The following is a 26,832-nucleotide window of genomic DNA, read 5'->3' on the forward strand; positions in this document are numbered from 1 at the left end:
ATACACTTCAAAGCATCACAACACCCATTTTACTGACATCGTTGTAGTCGACATGGTTCTTATCGTTTAGACCACCTTCGATTTGTTTGACTCTGTAGTTGAATAAGTAATAGTTCAAAAGACCATCACCTTCACCAAATTTTAAATCTTGTAAGAATAAATTATTATCTTGAGTAGTTAATGCATTGAAAACATCAACTCCAAGACTTTTAGCTATTATGAGAGCATCACCGATTAATTCTGTTAATCTTTTCTTTAATAATTGATTACCTTCTTTTTCTTCCTTGTCAAATGCAACATCTGATGCATAATAGAATAAATATGCAATACCTAATTCATCATGTTCTTTATTATCTAAAATTGTAAATGGTAATAGGTAAAAACTGAAAAAATCTGTAATTTTACCCTGTTCATCTTCAACAACAAATGTATGAATAACTTTATCTTCATTTTTAATTGATGCATCACCAAATAACCAATGTTTTAATTCATCAGTGGAGAATTTTTGTGTTAATTCATAACGTTTTTGGAACTTGGTGAATAATGATTCAACACCTTCAAAATCATCTAATGTAGCTCTTCTTAAATTTTTAACTTTACCTTGATTTCTTAAAGTATATTTAGCAATCATTTGAGTTTCTGAAACACCATCTGGTAAATAACTAAATCCAACAGAATGTAATTTTTTCCAATTTATTGGACGATGATTATATCTACAAACACTCACAGGACTTGGTAAAACAACACCAGCGGTATATAAAGCTTGGAAAATACCTTGTAAATTCACTCTTCTTGTAACTTCTTTGATTAAAATTGGTGCTAATCTTTTGGATCTTAATTTTTTATGAACACAAATAAAATTAATCTCTACAGCTTTAATTTCTTGAGAACGAACATCTAAATCAGTTGGAATACCAGCAATGAACCCAATCAATCTCCCGGTAGCTTTAACACGGACACCAACATGCCAATCACGACGATATCCTGGTGGTTTTAAAGCCCAATCTAAGAATTCTTTAGTATATTTAAAACGGAAAGTTGAATCAGCATCTTCAACATAATTTTCATAAAGTAATTTGAAGACTTCATCATGATCCTCTTGCTTATTGATATCCAAATCAGCCCATTCAAATTCCTTCAATAATGGTAATGGTTCAGTAGAAATATCAGCAATTGTTTTAGTTTCAATTGGACCTTGAGTAGTGATTGTTTCATCAAAACTTGGAACCGGTTGAGTCTTCCAGAACTTGTAATCCTTCATTTCTTTTTTCTCTGGCTCACTGAGCTGCGCACCGGCAGCAAGCTTCTTCAAGAGCTCTTCAATGGACTTTTCAGACATAGTTTCCTTATAGATCAATTCTACCAAATTCTGTGTAAATTTAGTATTAATTTCTTTGATTTTTCGTTCATTAAATGGGAAAATCCACGAAAATTAATTCGCGGGAAAATTTCTGCCCTGTTCAAAATGGCAGAAATTTCGGTTTTTTTGAAAATTTTTTTGATTTTGTTATGCGATGAGCTTTAAATTTTATAGTGATTTTGATCTGATTTGGGTTTTAAACTGTTTAAAGTCTTTTATATTTGTTGATTATTTTATATTAGATCACAATGTTGTCTTCAAGTACTTGGGTTCCTCGAGGATTTGCCAAAGAATTCCCAGATAAATATGAATTGGATGATGAAGAAATGGAAAGAATTAATCAATTGGCACAATTAGAAATTAATGATGCTAAAGAAGAAATTGAAGAATTACAAAATAATGGAAATGCTAGTTCAGATTCACCAGAAGAAGAAGAAGATGATAAACCAAAAACTGCTAAACTTGGTGATCAATTTGAAATTGATGATGATTTAAAAGAATATGATTTAGAACATTATGATGATGATGATGAAGAAACTCAAGGTTCAAGAGTAACAATGTTACCAGGTTTATCAAATGATGCTGAATTCCATGAAGATGAAGATGGAGATGAAGCTTATATTACTTTACCAAATGAAGAAGAAACAGTACAGGATAAACAAGAATCACAAATTTATCCAACTGATAATTTAATCTTATCTACACGTACTGAAGATGATGTTTCATTTTTAGATATTCATATTTATGATGATGGTGCTGATGATTTATTAGATCCTGAAGTTCCAGAAGGTCATGAAAGACCAAATGCTTTATATGTTCATCATGATTTAATGTTACCTGCATTCCCACTTGCTGTGGAATGGATAAATTTTAAACCAAATCAACCTGAAGGTGAATCAGATATTGGTAATTTTGCTGCAGTTGGTACATTTGATCCACAAATTGAAATTTGGAATTTAGATTGTATGGATAAGGCATTCCCAGATATTATATTAGGTGAACCATCAGGTGCACCAAGTTTAAAGAAAAAATCCAAGAAAACCAAAAAAAACAAACATATTACAACTCATCATATAGATGCTGTTCTTTCATTATCACATAATAGATCTTATAGAAATATTTTAGCATCAACTTCAGCAGATACTACAGTTAAATTATGGGATTTAAACACTGCAACTGCAGCTCGTTCATTCAATCAAATACATTCAGGTAAAAATGTATCAAGTTCTCAATGGCATTCAACTGAACAAGCCATTTTATTAACAGGTGGTTATGATTCACGTGTTGCTTTAACAGATGTTCGTATTCAAGATGATTCCAAAACTTCTAAATACTGGTCAATAAATGGTGATGTTGAAAATGTTAAATGGGTTAATGAATCTCAATTCTTGGCTGGTAATGATCAAGGTGGTGTTTATTGTTTTGATATTAGAACTTTAGATAAACCAATATGGACATTACAAGCTCATGATGCAGGTATTTCTTCATTAGATGTTAATCAATATGTTCCTGAAATGTTGGCTACAAGTGCAATGGGTGAAAAAACTGTTAAATTATGGAAAATTCCAACATATACTGAAGGTGAAGTTTTGAAAAATGGGCCTTCAATGGTTATGTCAAGAGATTTTGGTGTTGGTAATGTTTTAACAACAAGTTTTGCTCCAGATATTGAAGTTGCAGGTAATATAGTTATTGGTGGTGTTAATAAAGGATTAAAAATGTTTGATTTTTTTTCAAATAAAGCTGTTAGATCAAATTTCAAAAATGAATTATCAAAATTACAAAAACAAGCTAGAGAAGAAGCTAAAGAAAAAGGTAAACAATCAAGAATTGCAAGAAAATATGATGGGAATTATACTGAAACTATGATTCAAGTTGATGATGTTGATGGTGATGTTGAAAGTGAAGATGAAGGTGGTGATGATGATATTGATATTGCATAGATTAACTTTTAATAAACATTTTGTATAATATGGATTTTTATGTAGCTACAATTTATATTTTCTCAATATGCGATTTTTAATTAAAACAATATACAGATCTTATAGATATTATAAAAAATATGTTAGAAAAATTTAAAGAAAGTATAGATAAAAAAACTAATGGTACAAGGTATAATTTTAATAGAATTAAATCAAAGGATCAAATTTAAGCTTTTGATTTCTTCTTCTTTTTTGGTGATTCATCATCATCACCTTTTGATCTTTTTTTATCCTTTTTATCTTTTTTTCCTTTTTATCCTTCTTTTCCTTTTTGTCTTTCTTTTCCTTTTTATCTTTCTTTTCCTTTTTTTCTTTCTTTGGAGTATCTAAAGTTTTATTTGATTCTTCATCATCATCACTGCCTTCATCAGCATCTGGGATTTCAATATCTAAATCTTTATATAAACCTAAAGCTTCAGTAATTGCATCAGAATTTTTCATAGTTGCAGCACCAGTATCATAAAAATTTAATCTTTGTTCAACTTGTTTTTTTAAAACTTGACCGAAAACAGTTGATGGTTCATCTGAATAATTATCAATTCTTGAAGCAATTGAACATTTATTTGCTAAATATCTTGAAATTCTACCTTTATTTTTTGAAGAAGCACGACCAATAAATGAAGAATGATAAATTAAACCATATTTTGGTGTATTACCTTTAGTTTTCAAAGCTCTAAATAAAGCTTTTTCAGCACCCAAGATTTGAACAGTTGAAGCAGCTTGTTTTGATAAATTTGTTAAAGAACCAGCATGAGAAATTAATCTAGCACCAATAACTTCACCAATTAATTCAGATAAATTTGGAGCAACAGTATGCATCTTGTCTTGTAAATAATTATATAAAGATCTTCTATAATCAGTAATTGAAACAACACGTTTAGCGAAAACTAATAAATTATCAAAATCTTGTTCAGAAATATCTTGACCCATTGAAATACGAGCATTATCAATAACAGTTTGAGCTAACCCGGAATCATTTGATAATAAAGCAGTTAAATCATGTAAAGAATCTTCATTTAATGAAGATTTATCTTTAATAAATAAAACTAATTTAGCAAAAGTATAATTATCAGGAACTAATTTTGCTAATTCAGGGAAATGCCATCCATACCATTCTTTAACTCTCATTGAGAAAGTATTAATATCTTTATCTAATTGATCCAATAAAGCAATAGCTTGAATAATATGATTATCATTTTTTTGAACAGAAAATTTCACTTTAGCTCTTGAATAAGCATGACCTAAACCTAATTGAGCTCTTTCAATATCACCAGCTTGTAAATCTTTTAATAATTTATCACCATGTAATCTAATACCTCTTAAAAGATCTTGAACTAATTCATTTGAAATACAATCAATATAACCAAATGATTCTTTTATAGAAGGACCTAAATTTTTATCAGAAATACCTAACTTTATAGTGGATTTTTCTGAACCTTTTGGTAAATTTAATTCTAAAACAGATTTTAAATATTCAGAAACTAAACCTTCAGAAACTTCATTAGCATTTTCTAAAGCTTGAGCAGCACCTTTGAAAGGAGCAAATGAAACTAATTCAACTAATTTTGTAAAACTACCCAATTCATTAATTTGTTGTTGAACTTCTTTTAATTTAGAACCAATGTTATCTTGTTGTAATTTGACTTTGAAGACGGCATAACCGGTGGCCTCTTCGAAAAGAAGATAATCAACAGCAGACATTATGTATGGTTGTTGAATGATACCCTAAGAACCTTTTAAAAATTCAATCTCATCAAAGGTATTAAATTTTTTTTTTCAAAACTTCTTTTTTTTTGATGGCACTAAGAAAATTTTCATTTGAAAAAAAGATTTGTCAGTGATTATGTCATCCGAAAAATTCAATTGACACGTAATGAAATTGGCAGAATTTTTTAAAAGTGTTACCCTGTCGCTGGGATATCTCGGTGATCCACGGGTTCAAAAATGTCACATGACAAGCGGTTTTAGCTCAGTCGGGAGAGCGTTAGACTGAAGATCTAAAGGTCCTGTGTTCAATCCACAGAAATCGCACACTTGTTTTTTTTTGTATAAGCTCTAATTTTTTAGTGTTTGCTTATTTTTTTGAATATTTAATTGAATGGTTGTGATAAGAAAAATCTGTAGTATCTGTTTTAATACTTCTCTTGTTTATTCAACCAATTTTACACTAGTTATACCATCATTCACATGTTCAATCAATTCTAGATTCCATGCGCGAATTGTTATTTGACGTATAAAGTCGCGTATTTGCTTATCAAAGACTCCACAGAAATGAAATTTAACAAGCTTTAAAATTTGACTCATAAGACAAGACAGCTTGATCATACACTTTAAAGACAAGACAAGTACTTTTATTACTATTCATCAACTGTTTCATAAAGTCAAATCATCACATAGCCCATTAAGTGTTTAACATCCCTTCCAACCATGGATATATCAAAAACACCTTCTCCAACAAGCGGGAACGGTAAAGCTCAATTAAATCAAATTCTTTCAAAAGATGGTAATATAAGTACAAATGATTCCAAATCAAATATAACACCACGTTCTTCAACTCGTCATTCAATATCATTCATCAATAATAGATCAAATAGTTCCAGTTTTAATTCCCCCAAGATTACAAAAGAACGTAGAAGTTCATCATTTGCATCACCTTCATCATCATTTGCAAGACGTCGTTCTTTCCTTTCTCCATCAATGATTAATAATGAAACTCATCAAAGTTATGAATTAAATTCAAGTATTGGTTCATCTTCTTTTTATTATCAAAATAATGTACCAAGTTTTTCAATTTCTTTAAAAGAATCTCAAGGTTTTTGTTGGAACCAGGATTTATTTGCTTCACAATATCAACAACAATCAAATAATGTATTTGAAGATAGTGAAGATGAAGATGAGAATGGAAATGAAAATGAAAATCAACATGGAGAGCAAGAAGATCAAGATGATTATGATACAACAAATCATGAGGATCGTAATATAAATCATAGATATTCAAATGGTGGTAGATCATTAAGTATGAGTAATGAAAATCAAACTTATAAAGTACGAGTTATTGATATTAAAATTGATGATGATGAACAAGTTCTACGATGATTAAGTGATTAATGCGTCAACATACTGGTTATGTTTTCATATTACATGAGTACTTATATATATACTTTGACATTGTTTTCTTCATTTCATAGATATAAACCAAAATTATTACTTGAATTATGATTTTTTAATGAATTTCTAATAAATTTTAAAAATTCTTCATTAAATTTAAATTGCTTTTGTAAATAATAACTTAAATTTTCAATACTTTCTTTATCAATTTTTTCAAATCCTGAAACACCTTCACTTTTCAAAATTAAACCTTTAACTTTTGATGATTTACTTAATAAACTTCCAGATATACCAGTTATATGGAATGGTGGTTGTAAATATGGGAATTTTGTATCTGGGTATGATGAACCTAATATGGCAATTGATTGATCAAATGATAAATTTCCTGGTGTTATTGTTAAAATATCAGTTGTTTTGGATAAAATTTCCTTGGAAATTAAATTATAATAAATAACATTCTGGAAATTTGGAACTAATAATAAATTTAATTCATTGTTTAATTTATAGATATATAATTCTTGATCAAATTCTTCAATTAATTGATCTTGTTTTTGTGATTTATATAATTGTTCATCTTCTAAATATTCATCTTGGTTTTCATCATTTTTGGTCAAAAACTTATAAATTGATACAGTACCAATCTTTGTATTCTCAGGGAATAATTTTAATAATGAATCATTTATAAATGATAAAGTATTTGGTATTATTATTGTTGTACCTGATATTTGGGTGGCCAAATTTAATTGAATTTTTGGTAATGGTTGAGAAACCAATTGATCAGTTATATCTTCAAATGTATGACGTGGTGCTCTTTCTGTCCAAGGTTTGAAGACCATTGTGTGTGGTGAATATGAGTTTGATCTATGAGTTGATGTTGCAATATTTGGTTTAAAAGATCGTTGTATAATAAGTTATATAAGTAATTTATTTCAAGAGTGTATGGTCGCGAATTTTTTGGTCGATTAAAAATTCAATTTTCCATTCACATTTGAACTTTTTAATGTTTTTACAACTTATACTTTAAGGATCTAATTCTATTGTATGGTATGCTTTGGTGATGTCCAATGCTGTTTTGATGATTACCTGGTCTTACTATATTATCTCTCAAAGTCTATTAAATATACAGATCAATTATATTTGATATATGCTTTAATTTTTTAAATTACATGATTCAATGGAGATTTAGTATAATTAATTCTAAAAAAAGTGATCATAAGGGAGACTTACTCATGTGAATGTTGAGAAAATACGTTCCTGATCTCTATCTGGTATGATCATATTCATTTTTTTATTAAATATACAATTGATTTATGATTGTTGATACCTCGCCTAGTGTTATTTGAATTGTAGTTGAGCAAATCGATGGCTATATATGGACACAAGTCTATATTTACGTTTTCCTACAAAAGTGAATATGACTAGAGATCAATATAATATACACTATATATTGAAATTTTATATACTTAACAGAATTATATACACTTTCATATAGAATGAACAACTAGTAGTTATTCTTCGAAAGAGGTAATGGTTACGAGACACTGGAAAATCACGAATTCAATCTTTTGAATTTTTTTTGACTAGGATTTTGTCTCATTAAGTCATTGATACTTTATTGCTCACTAAATCAGCTTGTTATCTGTTAAATCTGACGTCTAATTCTATTGGCCATACTGATCTATTGCTTTTAATTGCGCCGCCGTCTAGCTGAAGGAAGCACGTTAGGTTTACGGGACCAAAAATTGATTTAATAGTGTTATGTTTTGGAGTTCATTGAAATGTCTTAATCTTGCACTGATCATATCAAGGTCTATATATTTATGATCACTTTGGATATTCCAGACATATAAATATATGAAGAAGTTACACATTATTGATTTTGCTGTTTATATTTAAACCTATGTGACCAATGTCTTTAATTGATATGACTTTATGTTTTTATTCAAATGTTCAATAAAAGAGTGTAGATACAACCATCTTTCGATTATTTTTTTGATCAAAATGATTAATATAGATGTTATAAAGAGTCGTATATGCAAAATAATGATTGAAATTTACTATATGCTCAAGTTCAACCTTTGTTTATAATTATTTATTATTATCGGAAGCCATAAATGGTAATGGTTCTGAAGCCCGGACGTTATAATATAAATAAAATTTTTACTTGCATTTCAATTTTCAACTATACGTACTATATTAACATCACCTGTTGAAGATCTAATATATAAAACATGATAGGCCAAGCGGAGTTTTTTTTGTCGACTGATATACCGTCCAAAGTCATGTGTAATGATATAGTCAAATTTTACAAATATGATTGATCATTATCAAAGAACTATTCATATAGCTCATTCTGAAATTGATGATTACAATAAAGATCGGTTTTCCAATCATGAGTGCTTAAGAATATGTGTTTGATAAGGAATCATACTGATTGTATTAAATTATAATAAATATGATCTTTAATCATTATTATCAAGATATTGCTGTTCATGTTTAAAACTATATGACCAATATCTTTACAATGATGATCAAAATTTTTGAACTCCAATCAAACACCATTTTCATTGTAGAAATTCAATAATATATCGCAATATCATGAATGCATGTATGGAGTTATCAATCACATCAATACTAGGTCAATATAACTATTCTTCAAAGCTCAGCTTTTCAGCGTATATAAACATCAGTACGATAGGCTTTGCTCCATATTTTCAATATGCGCGAATTTGTTCAAGCTATCCCTGGAAAATAAATTTGATGTACTGCTTGACTCTTAGCTTTTCATAAAATTATGATTGAAATTATCTTTCATTTTGATGTTCTATACATGTGTAATTTGTTTTTACATCTCCCATGACACTTATACAATGCATTTTTGGGTACACTCATTCTTTAATGTTATAGTTTGGTTGAAAATATACAGGAATAAAATATCTCTTGATACTTGATACTTGATACTTTGATACGATATGCATTATGTTGCTGGTATTCATTAGTTTATCTACAAAACAATAATTAGTTAATCATCACTGAAATCATGTGAATGTTGAGAAAATACATTTCTGATCTTCATTTGATATGATTCTATTCATTTTTCATAAAATATACAATTGATTTATTGATTGTTCATACCTTAAGCTGTCTGAATTGCTTGTTGTAGTTGAGAAGATCGAAGATGATATATTGTATGTATAGACATCTGTTATAAATATCAAGCTTCTATAAATTAAACTTGTAGATAGATTATATCATCAATATGGTATTCATTAGACCTTGAATTTTATCAATCAGATCAAACATAGATATACTCGTACAATAGTTAACGAGTTATGATCCACAAATTAGAGTGGTCAGGGTAAATGAGCGCGCAGCGCGCGGCTGCTCGTTGTCGAATTGTTAATTTTCTTCTTATATTCTACTAATCAATCATATTCAATTACTACGTCCTTACATACCTTGATTTAAACTGAATTATTGGTGAAATTATGCAAATGTTTAAAATACTTATTTCATATGTGTGGATTTTCATCACTCCTCACCTTTTCAACTATGATAGGACCATTTTTTAAAAAAAAACTTCATTTTGTCAAGCAGCATAAAACTGGTCCTCCTGATTGTTGATGATACTAAGCTGTTGAATTTGATTCATGATTTCATGTAAGAACCCTGTTTGAAAAAATCTAGGATCTGGATCATATCGACTAGTAATATATAATATTATCAAAATTACTAATATATATAGAAAGTTACACATTATTGATATTGTTGTTCATATTTAAATCTATATGACTAATGTCTTTAATTGATATAACTCTATGATTTTATTCATGAATGCCCTATATTAAGCGTGTAGTCGCATCCATCCTTCCATTAACAGTACGTTTGACTAATACCTATAGAGATATTGTTACTAGAGTGAATAGTATGTACAAAATATCAATTGATCGAATCAATTGCCATGATACTAACTCAACCTTTATAAAATATATGGACATAATTGATTATGATCTAAAACCATAAACGGAAATGGTTACGAACCCCTGAAATTATTATCAAATTTTATTTCAACGTAGTTACTAGTGAGTTTTTCAATTTCAGCATATTCAATCTCATAGCATTCATTCATCCTTAAAAATCTATTAAGTTGATGATAACTGGCCAAGTACTATTCTTCTTGTCTAGACTTACACCATCTAGTGACAGAAATGAATGAGATTTAAAAGAAATGTGATTGATCATTATCATAGAACTATTCAAATATAGCTAAATGTTGATGATTACGTTTCCAATTAAGAACGTTTTTCCGATCATGAGTGCTTAAAAATACGTGTTTGATAAGAAATCATATTGATTATATTAAAGTATAATATAACATGACTTTAGACGTACTTCATTATTATGATATTGTTGTTCATGTTTAAAACTATATGACCAATATCTTTACATTAATGATGACATGAATTTTTTAACTTGAACTATACACTACTTTTATTGTAGGAATTAAATACACCTCACTATCATAGAAGCATTTATCGAACTTCCAATGCCATTATACAACAATTTCTTGACCTTTATAAAGAATTCTTGAATTTTCATGCGCGAAAATGTCGGTGCAGTTACAAATACAATTAAAAGTATTTATTCAATATTGTTTATTTTAGCAGCAACAAGAAAAAAATTGACATCAGATTTTAAAGTTCAAAGATTTAGATGAACCTTACAACAATTTGGTTTTAGATGATCTGATGTATTAAGAATATTAATTTCAAATTTTTCTTTGAGTTTTTTACACGTCATTCGGTTGAATTCATTTAATGCGATTGTTAATATTTCATATATTAATCAGACAGCTTTTACACCATCATAGATAACTCTTCATTATACCTTATGGAAATACACATGTTTGTGATAGCTGCTTACTGGTATTCAATAGTTTATCTACAAAACAAGTTAATCATCATTGAAATCATGTGAATGTTTAACAACAGTCCTGACTTCTTTGACATGATTTGTCATTTTATTTTAAGTTGAAAATATACGATTAACTAATACTGTCATTTGTTAATCATTTGATATGTTTAATTCAATTCAATATTATAATTTGTAGTTGGTTATACTATAGTACTCATGGAACCCCTGATTTATATACCACTGATTAACATATCAAAAGTCCAGCCACTAATCAGTATAACCCTCACTTCGTTGACACGCTCCTAGCCATAGACTCATACAGCTAAGTACTATAATTGAATATAAGAATAATTCATTCAACTTTCATTTCTGATCTGTATTCTATATACTCTTAGCACCTTATAAAAGAGCTCTCTTGTACTAAAAGGGAAGCGGTTCTGCGCCCTGTCCAAAGCTTTAAAACTCAACGAAGATTTTGAAATTTGAAGTTGCGCACAATATAGGACGATTTGATGTAGTTTTCGAAAAGCTCATTGATTCTTTTAGTTCTAAATTAGTCCGAAAGAGTAGAGGCCAGGGTTGACTTCTTATCACAGTTAGTCCATCAAAGCTCATTGTCAATGATAGCCTTATTTCATTTTCTGATTAATTTCAGCTAACGTGTGGAATTGGAAATGTTGATTTGATCAGATCAGATTTCATAAACTATATACATGGATAAAAATAAACTTTTTCATATGTATATTGACCAAGATCTCTATCTACAGATCACATCATTAATTCATAAAAATATTCCAATATACAAAAGTCTTATCATTGAAATTGTTTGTTCATGTTTTGATCTATATGACCAATTTCAAAAGATTTGACTATTTAATTTTTGAATCCATGGTTACGTAGTGAATAGATATTATTAAATCTTCATTGAGAACTCATTACAGATTTATGGTCAACGTCTTATATATATAAACATAGAAATTGGAATTTATATGATACATACTATCAGATGAATCTGTACGTTACTTGACTTTTCTTATATATGTTCTCATGTTATACATTAAAAGGGGAGTGGTTAATAAGCCCGGCTCATCAGCTAGTCATATAAAATGATGTTTTTTTTTTGCAATGCGCAAAACAAATTACAATCAATATTACGACATAATAACCATTTGCTACAATCCAATTGTTAGGCTATCATTGATTGTATTGCGAATTCTTCTATGTTTATTTTAAATGAAGCGTATGTGGTTCTGACAGACGATAAATGAGTCCTTCGAATCCAACTACAACCTGGAATTTTGCTTGCGCAGCCAGTTTTCAAAATGGATTAAGTATCATAAAATATCATATGCCATTGATCAATCATTAATATCCAAGACATCCAATGTCTTACCACGAAGAAAGACTTTGATCAGATATTTGGTTCTTTGGTATAATTGATAATATACAAGAGCTTTTGATCATCAATTAAATTGTGTTCATTTTTAATCAATTTGACCAATTTTGCTTGAGTGATAAACTGCGATATTTTTACATCAACTTCTTTCTATTCTATATATTGTAGATCTCATCTCACATAAGTCTAATTAAGTACTTGACTCCTCTCCAATCTATACTTTCTTCTTCTTCTTCCTTGATGAGCCCTCTTCCTTGATCTAAGCTCATATGGGTCTATATAATTCGCGAACCATTTTCCATATACTTTGAAAAATCAAGATCATTGAAGAAACTTTATAACCTACAATAAGATCATCACATACCCACACCATTAACCATGTCACAAACTATAGAATCCATATCATTAGAATTTAATAAATATCAAACAGATTTACAAGACTTAATAACATCCAGACAAAAATTAGAAACTCAATATCAAGAAAATCAAATTGTCCTTAATGAATTTAAAAATTTAGAATCAAATGCAAAAATTTATAAATTAACTGGTCCTGTCTTGTTACCACAAGATTCTAATGAAGCTAATTTAAATGTTGAAAAAAGATTAGAATTTATCAAGAGTGAGATTGAAAGAGTTGAAAAAAATGTTGTTGATGTTCAAGGGAAGTTGGAAGGTAGTAGAAATAAATTGATTGAGATTAGAACTGCAATGGCTGCACAACAACAACAACAATGAACAATGAACAATGAACAAGCGTTAGCTTGTGAATTGTGAATTGTATCACAATCAAACAGGAAAAGGTCTTCATACTACTTTGTTTCAATATCATATGTATATTATAAAATTCATGTATCATATCATTATATATATATTCATAGTAAAATTAACCTCTTGATGCTTGAGATTTAAATAAATTAATACTTGAATTAATACTAAATTTTAAAAATTCTTCAGCATCATTATAAAAATTTCCTAATTCATTTATACCATTTAATCTTTTATCAATTAATTCTAAAGTTTTGGTAGAATTGTTTGATTTATCTTGAGATTGAAATAATTCTAATGCAACATAAGTTGAACTTAGGGATAATCTTTTAGAATACCATGCGAAATCATTTGAAAAATCACCTGAATAATGTAAGATATCATCACTTAAGTTATGTAATTCATTTGAAGAATATTGGAAATATGGTGGTAATACTAAATAACTTTGTAATTGATTAAGGTGTTTTAAATAAGGTTGATTTGCCATAATTCTTTTCTTCAACAAAAATTTAACTTTATCATTTTCTGATTTCAATGAAGTAAATTCATCTGTAGTTATAAAAGTTTGTAAAAGTTCACGTTGTTTAACTAAATGATGATGAATCAAATCATAAGTTCCATTTGAGAAAAGGGATTGAATAGCATCACTATAACCCTGAGAACGACTTGCTTCAAGAATAGCTTTATGTTGGAATCCATAAATTGGTACTAAATTCAAAGCTTCATCTAATATTTTGGTTTGAGGTGTTGTAAATTGGAAAGGTTTATGATCTTCTGAATGATATGATCTTGTGATCGATGATCTTAGAGGGGAGAATGATCTTGGTATGACTCTTAGCTGTTTGAACATGGTGCCTGGTGTTGTAGTAGGTGGTATATAAGTAGTTACACTTCTATTCAAATGTTTATGGGTTTAAATTATTTAGTTTTTATGGTTCGATAAATTTGGGTGATGGCTTATGTAATGTGTGAGAATTTGTTCACCATCACACTAATTGAACACTTTAATGAACTTATTGATTAGTAAAGATCTATTATGGAGTACATTGTAAGGCTGTGAAAGTGTAGTTTACTTTGAAAGTTTGGTTCAATTCACGCGGTATTCCAATGTTCTTATATATATTAAACTGAGCTGTTCCGAGTTACCTATCCGGGAGTGCTTGTGATTGGACATAATACAATAGAAACAATATAGAATACGATGCTAAAAGATGTCAGTGAAGAGTTATTTATTGTATAGATCTAGACCCTACAATTACTAATAACTATTATTTCCCAAATCAAGACTTTAAACACGTCTTTTCTCACGGCCACCATCAAATTTAACATTTTTTACTTATTCAATGTGTCAACCTTCAGCCAATCACAGCAACAAGATCATTCGGAACAGCAACAACTTGGTTTAAAATGGGATAGAATGCTATTAATCAACTCTATTCCTAATCACATTGTAATCTACTTTATTTCCCTCATTATAACCAATCATTTTGTCTTAATTATCATCGTTTTTTAATTCCATCGCTATTAATTGTCAACTAGTGGAATTTTTAACCATTTGCGGTAAAATTTGATATCTCTTTGAAATTTTAAGAAAAGTATATAAAGAAACTTGGATTCGGACTTTTGAAAAGACTTGAAACTTCAATTCAACAGATCATTAAGAATCAATTATACAATAAAGAATATAAACATGTCTACTCAAGGTCAAGTAAGTAAACAAGTTGTCATTCAGCTCAATTGAACATTTTAACTAACCATCAGACAATCACTTGTAAAGCTGCCATTGCTTGGGAAGCTGGTAAACCATTATCAATTGAAGATATCGAAGTTGCTCCACCAAAAGCTCATGAAGTTCGTATCAAAATAACAAACACTGGTGTTTGTCATACTGATGCTTATACTTTATCAGGTGTTGATCCAGAAGGTGCCTTCCCTGCAATCTTGGGTCATGAAGGTGCTGGTATTGTGGAATCTATTGGTGAAGGTGTTACAAGTGTTAAAGTTGGTGATTCAGTTATTGCTTTATATACTGCTGAATGTAAAGAATGTAAATTTTGTAAAAGTGGTAAAACTAATTTATGTGGTTCTGTTAGAGCTACCCAAGGGAAAGGTGTTATGCCAGATGGTACTGTTAGATTTAAACATAAAGCCAGTGGTAAAGAATTATTACATTTTATGGGTTGTTCAACTTTCTCACAATATACTGTTGTTGCTGATGTTTCAGTTGTTGCTGTTAACCCTAAGGCTCCACAAGAAAAAACTTGTCTTTTAGGTTGTGGTGTTACTACTGGTTATGGTGCTGCGATAAACACTGCTAATGTTCAAGAAGGTGATAATGTTGCAATTTTCGGTGCTGGTTGTGTTGGGTTATCTGTTGTTCAAGGTGCTGCATTAAGAAAAGCTAATAAGATTATTGTTGTTGATATTAATGATTCTAAAAAAGAATGGGCTGATAAATTTGGTGCTACAGATTTTGTTAATCCAACTAAATTACCTGAAGGTCAAACTATTGTTGATAAATTAATTGAAATGACTGATGGTGGGTTAGAATATACGTTTGATTGTACAGGTAATGTTAATGTTATGAGACAAGCTTTAGAATCATGTCATAAAGGTTGGGGTGAATCAATTATTATTGGTGTTGCCGCTGCAGGTAAGGAAATTTCAACAAGACCATTCCAATTGGTTACTGGTAGAGTTTGGAAAGGTAGTGCTTTTGGTGGTGTTAAAGGTAGAACTCAATTACCAGGTTTTGTAGAAGATTATTTAAAAGGTGAATTAAAAGTTGATGAATTTATTACTCATAGACGTCCTTTAATTGAAATTAATGAAGCTTTTAAAGATATGCATAATGGTGAATGTATTAGAGCTGTTGTTAATTTTGATTAACTAAAAAGTTTGCATAATGGAAAATCAAAGTTTTAGACTCAATTGAGTTCAGAGTATAAATTTGCTGATTCATATTAAAAGATTATTGTGGTTTTACTGGTTCAGTATCCATTTAATGTATGTACATTATAGTGTCACAGAATTCTCACTTGTACTTGATCGTTTAATATAAACTTAATTTATTTAACTGGATTGATTTCAAAGATGTAGTAAGTATGCTAATTATGAGAGTATTTGTATAACTTTGATCTCAGTTTATATAAATATTCAACTGATATATAGATATATCGGAGTTCAATCACGGCTTTAATTTGTTTTTTATAGGGCTGAATTTTTTTTACCGTTTGCAATGAAAGATTACAAAGAATTCCGAGGGTCGATAAGATTTTATCGAAATTCAGTGCTATGATTTACGCTGGACCCTGTTAAAGTACTAGAAGGAAACGTTTTAACTTTATTCATATAGAAATTAGAATTACAGCTGAATGTCGTTAAACGTCATGTTATGTATATACTCAAACTTTAATACTTACAAATTTGACGCATCGAAATCATCGGAAATGTGTTTTTGTGGCATGTTAGAAATTATCGGAACTTCATCATCAAACCCTCGGAATATGTATTTGTATATACATGATTTGATTACACAAAAGTATAAAGCTCTAATCAATGTCGAATTAAAATTAATCAGAAGACTAGTCTCATTCTGAACTTTATACTGTAAAATGTATACTAAATTTGAAGACTATAGCTAATTATCTACCCTCGGAAGTGATATAGATCTGGTATATGTAATTATATAGTGTGAAATTTGAATAGACCTCAAATCATTATAATATACAGGCTGATCTCATCATGATTCAACGTTTATTGAAAGCTTGCTAATATACTGGAGCTATTGACATACAACATAAGGTTATAGCTATAGCTCGTCTTAGATCTAAATATTGATTGGTAGAGTGCTATGGTGGATGTGTAGCTGTTCAGTTTGCTCAAAGACCAAGATAACCTATCAATATAATAGCTATAGTAAATATATTATAATCAATATCAATAATCAATTGGAATAAAAGTGGGTACGTTAATCCATAGAAGAGCTTGAATTTCTCTTCATTGCCCGACAATCATATCTGATCACTAGTCACACTGGTATCTAGCTGTGCTCCAAAAGTGCGGTTTCATCATATGGATAATCAAGCAATGAAATACGCTCATCCAATTCCATCAACAATAAAAAGAAGGTAAATAGTATATACTATATAGTACGAATATCCTGTACAAATAAACCATTATTCTAAAGTGCACATGAACAAGCTTCGATTACGATCTATGTATAATAATCCTTGATGATGTAAAAATCTTGCTTCAAAGATTTACATTGGTTCTAATTGGGATCTCGATGAACAAGGCGTACAATGTACAATGATTTGTACTATTTTACCTTTTTGACAACCATGATCCATGGCCCTTGAACCCTTTCCCACTTTATAGTAATATTCAAAAGATTCATATAAATATACAGGATATTCCCTTTAATATTATTTCACAATTCTTTCTTACCGATATAGTACTATAGATATTACCAGAAACTTATAATACATCATGCCTAATTTTAATTTTGTTTACTAATTGATATTGAGATAGATGGTAAGTGAGATCTTTGATTGATCTGGAGCTTCAATATAACTTCACATCATGATTATAAGCTAACTTTTAGAAAACTAACATTATACTGTTATATAGGAAAATTTATTGAAAGACTTGTTTTTGAATTACATGATGATCAAGCACCAAAAGCTTGTAAAAATTTTAGAGCTTTAGCTACAGGTGAATATGGTTTTGGTTATGAAGGTACTACATTTCATAAAATCGAACACGGTAAAATGTTATTAGGTGGTGATATTGATGGTAATGGAGGTAAATCAATTTATGATGAACCATTTGAAGATGAGACTAGAATGATCCGATATGATCGTGATCAATATAACGAAGCCCCTGGTGCTTTAGAAATGTTCAATGATGGTTCAAACAAATTTGGTTCTCAATTCTTCATTAATTTTTGGAGAGGTTTCAATACAAAGTAAGCATGTACGTATTGGTAGAGTGGCTAGTCGTGAATATTATGCCAGAAAATATGATGGCGCGCATTACGAAACAATTGATAACTATAAATCTCCAATAGGCCTAAATTTTATCCAACACCTTAGTGCCATCCCAGATGATGACGGTAAACCTAAATTTGAGGTCAAAATTGGAAAGTGTGGTACGTTTGATCAAAATCTTGATGAAGATATTCATAATGAACCACCAAGACCAGATGGTAAACTTTAAGTAAAATGTCTAGCATGTCATATAAGCAATTGTTAATCCAGACGTTTATAAATACTTGATATATATCAAATATTGTTCTTGAACACCATATCATACTTCAAACTACTGTATCTAACACTTAGATTAAATTAAACCTCCATTTGAAAAATAAAACTTATACATATGCAACGATTTATAACCACAACAAGAAAAAACTTTAAAAACACACACACACTTATTCACATATATACACATTCTTTGTAAAGCACGCCCCCTTAATTATATGATGACTATTCTCTTCCCCTAAAATCTAACCAAAATGATATAATAATATAATATAATAATATAATGTACATATAAAAAAAATAATTTACAGATGAAAAAAATTAAAGACCCAAAAGTCTATTTGAATTATTCACCAATATTGATTGGTGTTTGTAATCCAGAATTTGTTGATGATGGATTCAAGACTAATCCATTAATTTGTTTTGTAATATCAGGAATTTCATATTGATAATTTGAACCTTGATTTAAAACTTGTTGTTGAAGTTGTGAAACTTGAGGAATTTGTGACATTTGTGGAGCAACTTGAGAAACTTGTTGTTGTGGAATTGAAACTTGTGGAATTTGTGATACTTGTTGATCTAAATTAATATTTGATTGAACTCTTGGTGCACCACAACGTAAACAACATATATTTTTTGCAAAATTATGATATGAACAACCTTCATTACCACATTTCCAATCACCTGCTCTAAATGGTACAGATGAAACTCTATTATTACCATTACCATTACCATTACCGTTACCATTACTATTGTTATTATTGTTATTGTTATGACCATTACCATTACCAATATTTGAAACATTATTGTTTAAATAGTTTAAGCTATTATTTTGATAATGTTGAGAACCATTATTTTGATGATTAGTATGGTTGTTATTATGATTATTATGGTTGTTGTTATTATTATAATTGTTATGATGATTATTATGATTATTATGATGATTGTTATGATTTTGATGATTATTATGGTTATTATGATTGTTATGATGATGATTATTATTATTATTGTTATTATTATGACCACCACCATTACTTAATGAACCAGATGATTGATTTGAACCATTATTTGAATACATAGATTCTTGAATTGCAACAGCACTGGCTGCTGGGAATGAACAACGGAAACATGCAGTTCTTCTTTGAAAATTTGAAAAACCACAAGATGGACATGTCCAATCTCCAGGTCTTGGACGATTTTTACTTGGTGGGAATGGAGTTAAAATTTCTTGAGCACGATCTAAAACTCTTGCACTTGATGGTTGAACCTCGATTGATTTATCATTTAATCCACGACCATTCATTGCTAATGATTCTGCAGCTTCTTCATGAGATGAAAAAACAGCAAAACCTAAACCAGTTGGTTTATGTTGTTCTGGAGTTTTCAAAGTCCAAAATGCAATTGGACGTCCACCATATTGAGTAAACCAAGATTCTAATTCACTTTGAGTTGTATCTTGTGGTAAATTATTTAAATGTAAAACTTTTGAACGTTCAGCTAAAAATGCACGAACATCAGCTCTTCCATCAAATGGTCTTGTTAAAACATCTGAATGATCTTCAATTGGAGTTGATTTCTTAATTAATGATTGTAAAACTTTTTTCAAAACATTTGTTTCATTTAATGCACGACGTGGAGTTTGAATAGCCAATTGTTGTAATTGAAATGGTAAAGTTGATTTTAAACTTGGTTGTGGTGTAGAATTCCCTGATTGAGGTTGTTGAACTTGAACTTGTGCTTGTTGTTGTTGAACCTGTTGTTGTTGAGCTTGTTGTTGAACTTGAGTTAAAGTTTGTTCATCCAATTCAACTTCTAAAGCTGTACAAATTGATGACAGATTTGATGAACTATAAGATAAAGTTTCTGGATGATGAGTTTGCCATTTAGCATATTCTTGTTTTAAATCAAAACATCTTGAATGTTGTAAATAAGGAGGTAAAACAACATTTTTATCTCTAGCTTCTCTTGGAAGTTGGACTCTTAAATCCCATGCATTTAATGTGACAAATGTAAAATCTAATTGTTTTGATGTAATATTATCATGAATGAATGAATCTAATTTCAAAATAGCATCTTTAAACGTTCCAGCATTACGAACATGTTCCCAAGTTAATGTGGTCAAATTTGTACATAATGCAGTGATTGGTGTATTTAAAGGACGAATCAATATTGAATCTGATGAAATTTCTTGTAAAGTATTTGCATCTAATAAAATCCATGCAATTTCAATGATTTCAGCTGAATCTTTACTAACATAAACTCCATTTTCATCACAAGTAGTGGATAAGTGGATCACAATGTAAACGTCACTCATGGCTATAGTTATTATCTTGTTGTTTTAAATATAAATTATCAATAGAAAAAAAGAATGGACAGCAAATGATACCAAAATATGTCAAATGCCAAAAGTATTACTATAACTTAACTAAAACCAAAATATTGTACAAATAATTTATTACCCATAGAAATGCAGAACCAGCAGCGTAAAAACCAACCTAAAAAAACGAAATGTATGTTTAAAGGCCTTTTTGAAACCAATTAACACAGCTGAATCACCGAAATAACCTGTTTAAAGCCACCAAAAGTCTGTTTACTTTCTAGATCTCATACAAAATTTTCGATTTCAATGTTTTTTATTCTCAAAATTTTCGTCGATGAAAACAAAATAAAAAAAAAAAAAACACACGTCGCGAAAAAAAAATTAAAAAAATCAGTTCGCGAATTTCTGGTTGTTTTGGTTTTATTTATACGGAATTTTACTATTGTTGAATAGTAAACAAAGCAGTGATTTGGTAGTTTGTGAGCCATTGGAGCTGGTTTTTGTTGGTATTTGGTACTTCAGCTGTTATTGGAAAGGTTGGTTTGCTGTTTATTGTTTTTCAATTGTTTTCAACGGCTCAATTTCGAGGTTTTGACATATAAATCACACATTCTCAATATCAAGAAAAATCAGTATCTGACCCCAGATTTAAATCAATGAGTGCGTTGCCCCCAGACTTGGATCCCACAAAGCAGCCGCAAAGGGTTTTCAAAGCTCAGCTGATTGTGTGTACGACTTTTGGCTTTCTGGCGTTTTTCACGTTCTGTGTGCTGCGTTATAGGTGGCCTCATATCTATGCTGTTCGTGTCTTGAGAAAGAAAGATATAAGGAATTTGCCCAAAACGTTATTTGGTTGGTGTCTTGCATTGTACAAGATCACAGATGAAGAAGTTTTAGAGCATGGGGGGCTAGATGCTTATGTGTTTTTAGGATTCTTCAGAATGGCTATCAAATATTTTGCCCTTTGTTCTTTAATTTCATTCTTTATAATAGGTCCTATTAGGTATTATTATACTGGTCATTTCGATAGTGATGGCATATCATGGGACTCTGTGGTATCTGATACAATCAATATGGCTTTTGATGATAAGCATCCATTGGATCCTAAACAATATAAAGCTGCTTGGGTTTATACCGTATTCACATATGTTTTCACTTGGTTGGCTTTTTATTTCCTTTGGCAACAGACTGAAAAAGTTGTTAAAGTTAGACAAAAATATCTTGGTCAACAAAATTCAGTTACTGATAGAACTATTTTATTAGAAGGATTACCAACTGAATTGAATCCAAATGATTATTCAAGTTCAACTGATCTTGTTTCACAAGATACTCAAAAATTTGATGAAGAAAGTTTAAAAACTTATATTGAAGATTTAGGTATTGGTAAAGTTCGTGAGATTTATATTTCATATAATTGGGATAATCTTAGAGAGCTATTCAAGAAAAGAAAACAAATTTTAAGAAATTTGGAAGTTTCTTATGCAAAATATTGCCCTTTGAAAGTTGAAGTTTATACATATGGTAATTTAGAACCTTCAGTGTCACCTGTTAAGAACTTACCACATACAGAAGCACAACCTCTTGTAGAGGATAGACCAAGACCACAATTACGTCTAGGATTTGCAGGTATATTTGGTGAAAAAGTTGATGCAATTGAATATTTTTCTGATCAATTAGTGGAAATCGATAAACAAATTCAATTTGAACGTGAAAAAAATAATTTCAAACAAGCAAGATCTGCTTTTGTTACTATGGATTCTGTTGCTTCTGCTCAAATGGCTGCTCAAGCTGTCTTAGATCCACATGTTCATAGATTAATTGCAAGATTAGCACCTGCACCTCATGATGTTTGTTGGGATAATATCTCAATTTCTAAAAGTACAAAATTCTTTAAAGCAAATCTTATAACTATAATTATTGGTATTTCAACAGTTGGTTTAATTTTCCCAGTTGTTTCATTATCCACATTGATTAATTTGAAAACAATTGAGAAATTTTGGCCTGCTTTAGGTGAATTAATCTCAAAATCTGAACTTGCAATTTTGATTATTGGGTTAATTCCACCATATATCTATACTTTATTGAATGTCACAATTCCTTATTTTTATTCATTTTTATCAACTCAACAAGGTTATTTATCAAATGGTGAAGTGGAATTATCAACATTATCAAAGAACTTTTTTTATATTTTTTTTAACTTGTTCTTGGTCTTCACTTTAGCTGGTACTGCATCAAATGTTTGGGCTTTATTAGGTGATACTACCAAGATTGCATTTGAATTAGCAAACTCATTGAAGACTTTATCACTGTTCTATGTTGATTTAATCTTATTACAAGGTTTGGGTCTATTCCCTTTCAAATTACTACAAATCGGTGATGTTGGATTAGAAATTATTTCCAAATTATTTTATGCTAAAACGGCAAGAGATTATAGAACATTATATTATACACCACCGGTTTTTGATTTTGGTATTATTTTACCACAACATATTTTGATTTTAATTATAACAATGATTTATTCAGTTACATCAACTAAAATTGTTACAGCTGGTCTAGTTTATTATGTTTTAGGTTATTATACCTACAAATATCAATTATTATATACCATGGTTCATCCTCAACATTCTACAGGTCAAGCTTGGCCAATGATTTTCAGAAGAATTTGTCTTGGTTTAGTTTTATTTCAAATTACAATGGCTGGTACATTAGCATTAGAACATGCATTTTTATTATCAATTTTAATTGTTCCATTAATCATCATGACATTATTTGTTGCTTATACATTTGAAAAAGATTATTTACCATTATCATTTTTCATTGCCTTAAAAGCTATCAAAAAGCCTAATTCACAAACTATTGATGAAATTCATGCAACATCATCAGGTTGGCAACAAACAAATTCTTCAACTCCATTACTTGAAGCTGAATCACAACAACAAAAGCAAACCCGTTTAAAGAAAAGAAGAAGTACCATTGATGAAACTCGTGAAGAAACCCAAACTTATAGATGTCCATACTTGACTGATCCATTAGATGGTCCAATAATTGGATTTGATGGTGATTATATTCAACAAATTCAATATGAACCAACAAGTATGCATGAACGTGTGATTCGTAAATATCATTCAGTTTCAGAATGGGAATAAGATGTTTTGTGTTTTTATCAAAAAGGCGTTTTTTTCAATTTGTTGTTTTATTGTGAAATTTTTGTTGTGTTTTTTGTTTAATTTGTTCAAGTTTAACATTTTTGGCGTTTTTATCCGTTAAATAAATTGGTTTATTTTGTTGATTTATCCCTGGGAATTCACAATCAAGTTCATAAATTGAACAATTTTTACAAATTGGTCTTTCTTCATCACATTTTTTATGTCTTACTCGGCATATATAACATCCATTTGATGATTTATCTGTGGTATAATTTCTTTTGGTACCAGCCATTGATTTTTTTGTACCTTGATTTTTATCAATTTTAAACTTTGGTGGTGATAATATAACACTTGTTATCTTAGGGACTTTATCTTTTGGTCTAGTTCTTGGTGATGAATTTGCAGAACATGTGAATAAATATTCATCAATTAAATTTGCCATATATGCAGTTGGTTGAATATTTGAATTTGTAAAATCATCAAGTTTATGAGAATTAGGTGAGAATGAAGGAGAAGTTTCATGAATCCATTCTGATATAAAATCATCATCGGGTTGTCCTTGAGATGGTGGTGGTGTTTGTGGAGTCTGATGTGAATTGACTCTTGGTTCAAAGATTGTATATGTGTATAAATTTGGTGTCATAATTTAGAGAGATTTTTGATTGGAATGAAATATTGGAGAGAATTCGAATTTGTAGAGATTATATGGTGGAAAAAAGAGCACTTATAAACTACAGTCATAAAGGCTATGTCACTATATCACTAGTGTTTTACTATAACATACCTAGATCATTCACAGAGTATGGTTTTATTCGTGTTTTAAAGTGGAAAGTACAATTTTTTGTTATGAGAGTAGTGCCCGCAATCACAAAATCTTATCTGCCACAGATTTTTCAAAGAAACGGTTTCATAGTAGATTCAAATTACAATGGCGAAATAATTTGAGAGAATACAGACTACACGTCAATTGCTTCAACAATGTCTCGTCCAGCTATCACATTTGTCACAGGTAATGCCAAAAAATTAAAAGAATTCCAAGCCATTATTGGTGATGATTCAATTAAAAATCAAAGTGTTGATTTAGAGGAAATTCAAGGTTCAATTAAAGATATTTCAATTAAGAAAGTCACTGCTGCTGCTGCTCAAATTAAAGGACCTGTCTTAGTGGAAGATACTTGTTTAGTTTTCAGTGCTTTATCTAAACCAGGTATTGAATTACCAGGTCCATATATCAAATGGTTTGTTGATTCAGTTGGTGTTGAAAATTTACCAAAATTATTAGCAGGATTTGAAGATAAATCTGCTCAAACAGTTTGTACATTTGCATTTACTGAAGGTCCAGGTGAAGAAATTAAATTATTCCAAGGTATTACTGAAGGTAAAATTGTGGAACCACGTTATAATGGTGATGAAGTTTTCGGATTTGATCCAATTTTCGAACCTATTGGATTTGATCAAACTTTTGGTGAAATGGATAAATCTTTGAAAAACACAATTAGTCATAGATTTAGAGCTTTAGAAAAAGTTAAAGAGTTCTTGAAAACTAGAAAGTAGAAAGAGATGCGGTATTGTGATATACAGACTGCTGATATAATACATAGATTAATTAATATTCTATTTTGTAGTATAATTACATAGATAATTCATTTGAAGCACCTTCTGGGTTATTAACTTTCCATGAATCAATCCAAGATTTTATACGTTGAGAATTTGAATCAATATCATCAGTATTATTTGATTCTAATTCAACAACAATTTCTTCAGCATAAGATTCTTTTGCTTCTTGTAATATAACTTCCATTATTTCACAATCTAAATTTTCATCAATTTTACTTTGTGAATAATTTCTTTTTTCTAAACGTTCATATAAAGTACCATTTTCAGTTCTAAGAACAACAACTAAGTCAATTAATCTTTCTGGGAACATATCACATGCATGCCAATCGATAAGTATACCACCCTTTTCTAAGATTGGTTCTAAAGCATCTAATAATTTATCTTCATCAACAATATGACTATTTCTTTCTTTATCAAATCCATCATATGCATCGTTATCTTTAGCAAAATCAGTAATATTTATATGTTTAAATCCATCTAATTCATTTGAAATTATTTCAGCATGACTTGTTTTACCACAACCCTTTAATACCGTTAGTATATAGATCTATGAAATTTAAAAAGATATAATATTCAACATACTGGAGTACCAGTGATGATTATATTTGGCAATGGTCTTATACTCATTATTATCTTTCTAAGCAACTATATTCCTCGAATATAACCTCCTTAAAGCTCACAAATTACACAATCAAAAGCTCATCTCATCGCAAACGTTTATAATAATTTTAGAAATGGGTATTAAAGATTTTAAAAAACGAATTCCGACCTTAAAAATTCAGTCAGCTGACTCGAAACGTGATTTGCTTCTCCCGGATTTCTGCTTTTGTGCACTTTCCGTTTTCGCGCTTTTTTGATTGTGAAAATGAAAATTGGTTCAAAAGCTTCGAATATTCAGAAATTGAAATAGAAGAAGAATATACAAGATTGTATTTTACAGAGGAATTAAAGTATTTTTTG

The 26,832-nt window shown here is 29.7% G+C and overlaps 13 protein-coding genes across 13 annotated transcripts; 6 read left to right on the forward strand and 7 right to left on the reverse strand.

Annotated features, from left to right (window-relative positions):
• Positions 1 to 7: 7 nt before the first annotated feature.
• Positions 8 to 1,339, reverse strand: NMT1 (glycylpeptide N-tetradecanoyltransferase NMT1; the record flags this gene model as incomplete). Its single annotated transcript, XM_011278481.1, has 1 exon — positions 8 to 1,339. The coding sequence occupies one exon, from the start codon at positions 1,337 to 1,339 to the stop codon at positions 8 to 10; it is 1,332 nt and encodes a 443-aa protein (XP_011276783.1).
• A 269-nt stretch (positions 1,340 to 1,608) lies between these two features.
• Positions 1,609 to 3,303, forward strand: PWP1 (rRNA-processing protein PWP1; the record flags this gene model as incomplete). Its single annotated transcript, XM_011278482.1, has 1 exon — positions 1,609 to 3,303. The coding sequence occupies one exon, from the start codon at positions 1,609 to 1,611 to the stop codon at positions 3,301 to 3,303; it is 1,695 nt and encodes a 564-aa protein (XP_011276784.1).
• Positions 3,304 to 3,489: 186 nt separating this feature from the next.
• Positions 3,490 to 5,043, reverse strand: NOP56 (snoRNP complex protein NOP56; the record flags this gene model as incomplete). The annotated part of the gene is made up of 1 exon (XM_011278483.1): positions 3,490 to 5,043. The coding sequence occupies one exon, from the start codon at positions 5,041 to 5,043 to the stop codon at positions 3,490 to 3,492; it is 1,554 nt and encodes a 517-aa protein (XP_011276785.1).
• Positions 5,044 to 5,769: 726 nt separating this feature from the next.
• Positions 5,770 to 6,438, forward strand: UGX2 (Ugx2p; the record flags this gene model as incomplete). Its single annotated transcript, XM_011278484.1, has 1 exon — positions 5,770 to 6,438. The coding sequence occupies one exon, from the start codon at positions 5,770 to 5,772 to the stop codon at positions 6,436 to 6,438; it is 669 nt and encodes a 222-aa protein (XP_011276786.1).
• An 86-nt stretch (positions 6,439 to 6,524) lies between these two features.
• PBA1 (Pba1p) lies at positions 6,525 to 7,286 on the reverse strand (the record flags this gene model as incomplete). Its single annotated transcript, XM_011278485.1, has 1 exon — positions 6,525 to 7,286. One exon carries the CDS (start codon positions 7,284 to 7,286, stop codon positions 6,525 to 6,527), a length of 762 nt encoding a protein of 253 aa, XP_011276787.1.
• Positions 7,287 to 13,138: 5,852 nt separating this feature from the next.
• YKE2 (tubulin-binding prefolding complex subunit YKE2) lies at positions 13,139 to 13,495 on the forward strand (the record flags this gene model as incomplete). The annotated part of the gene is made up of 1 exon (XM_011278486.1): positions 13,139 to 13,495. The coding sequence occupies one exon, from the start codon at positions 13,139 to 13,141 to the stop codon at positions 13,493 to 13,495; it is 357 nt and encodes a 118-aa protein (XP_011276788.1).
• Positions 13,496 to 13,643: 148 nt separating this feature from the next.
• Positions 13,644 to 14,375, reverse strand: COQ9 (ubiquinone biosynthesis protein COQ9; the record flags this gene model as incomplete). The annotated part of the gene is made up of 1 exon (XM_011278487.1): positions 13,644 to 14,375. One exon carries the CDS (start codon positions 14,373 to 14,375, stop codon positions 13,644 to 13,646), a length of 732 nt encoding a protein of 243 aa, XP_011276789.1.
• An 840-nt stretch (positions 14,376 to 15,215) lies between these two features.
• SFA1 (bifunctional alcohol dehydrogenase/S-(hydroxymethyl)glutathione dehydrogenase) lies at positions 15,216 to 16,414 on the forward strand (the record flags this gene model as incomplete). Its single annotated transcript, XM_011278488.1, has 2 exons — positions 15,216 to 15,237; positions 15,303 to 16,414. The coding sequence occupies 2 exons, from the start codon at positions 15,216 to 15,218 to the stop codon at positions 16,412 to 16,414; spliced, it is 1,134 nt and encodes a 377-aa protein (XP_011276790.1).
• A 2,721-nt stretch (positions 16,415 to 19,135) lies between these two features.
• Positions 19,136 to 21,103, reverse strand: NRP1 (Nrp1p; the record flags this gene model as incomplete). Its single annotated transcript, XM_011278489.1, has 1 exon — positions 19,136 to 21,103. One exon carries the CDS (start codon positions 21,101 to 21,103, stop codon positions 19,136 to 19,138), a length of 1,968 nt encoding a protein of 655 aa, XP_011276791.1.
• A 662-nt stretch (positions 21,104 to 21,765) lies between these two features.
• On the forward strand, positions 21,766 to 24,255 carry BN7_877 (uncharacterized protein; the record flags this gene model as incomplete). Its single annotated transcript, XM_011278490.1, has 1 exon — positions 21,766 to 24,255. One exon carries the CDS (start codon positions 21,766 to 21,768, stop codon positions 24,253 to 24,255), a length of 2,490 nt encoding a protein of 829 aa, XP_011276792.1.
• Positions 24,256 to 24,289: 34 nt separating this feature from the next.
• On the reverse strand, positions 24,290 to 24,898 carry BN7_878 (Zn(II)2Cys6 transcription factor domain-containing protein; the record flags this gene model as incomplete). Its single annotated transcript, XM_011278491.1, has 1 exon — positions 24,290 to 24,898. One exon carries the CDS (start codon positions 24,896 to 24,898, stop codon positions 24,290 to 24,292), a length of 609 nt encoding a protein of 202 aa, XP_011276793.1.
• Positions 24,899 to 25,233: 335 nt separating this feature from the next.
• HAM1 (nucleoside triphosphate pyrophosphohydrolase HAM1) lies at positions 25,234 to 25,809 on the forward strand (the record flags this gene model as incomplete). The annotated part of the gene is made up of 1 exon (XM_011278492.1): positions 25,234 to 25,809. The coding sequence occupies one exon, from the start codon at positions 25,234 to 25,236 to the stop codon at positions 25,807 to 25,809; it is 576 nt and encodes a 191-aa protein (XP_011276794.1).
• Positions 25,810 to 25,885: 76 nt separating this feature from the next.
• FAP7 (nucleoside-triphosphatase) lies at positions 25,886 to 26,499 on the reverse strand (the record flags this gene model as incomplete). The annotated part of the gene is made up of 2 exons (XM_011278493.1): positions 25,886 to 26,395; positions 26,455 to 26,499. The coding sequence occupies 2 exons, from the start codon at positions 26,497 to 26,499 to the stop codon at positions 25,886 to 25,888; spliced, it is 555 nt and encodes a 184-aa protein (XP_011276795.1).
• Between the last annotated feature and the right edge of the window lie 333 nt (positions 26,500 to 26,832).

The sequence above is a fragment of the Wickerhamomyces ciferrii genome, contig 00017 (assembly GCF_000313485.1).
Source record: "Wickerhamomyces ciferrii WGS project CAIF00000000 data, strain NRRL Y-1031 F-60-10, contig 00017, whole genome shotgun sequence".
Taxonomy (NCBI): Eukaryota; Fungi; Ascomycota; class Saccharomycetes; order Phaffomycetales; family Wickerhamomycetaceae; genus Hansenula; species Hansenula ciferrii.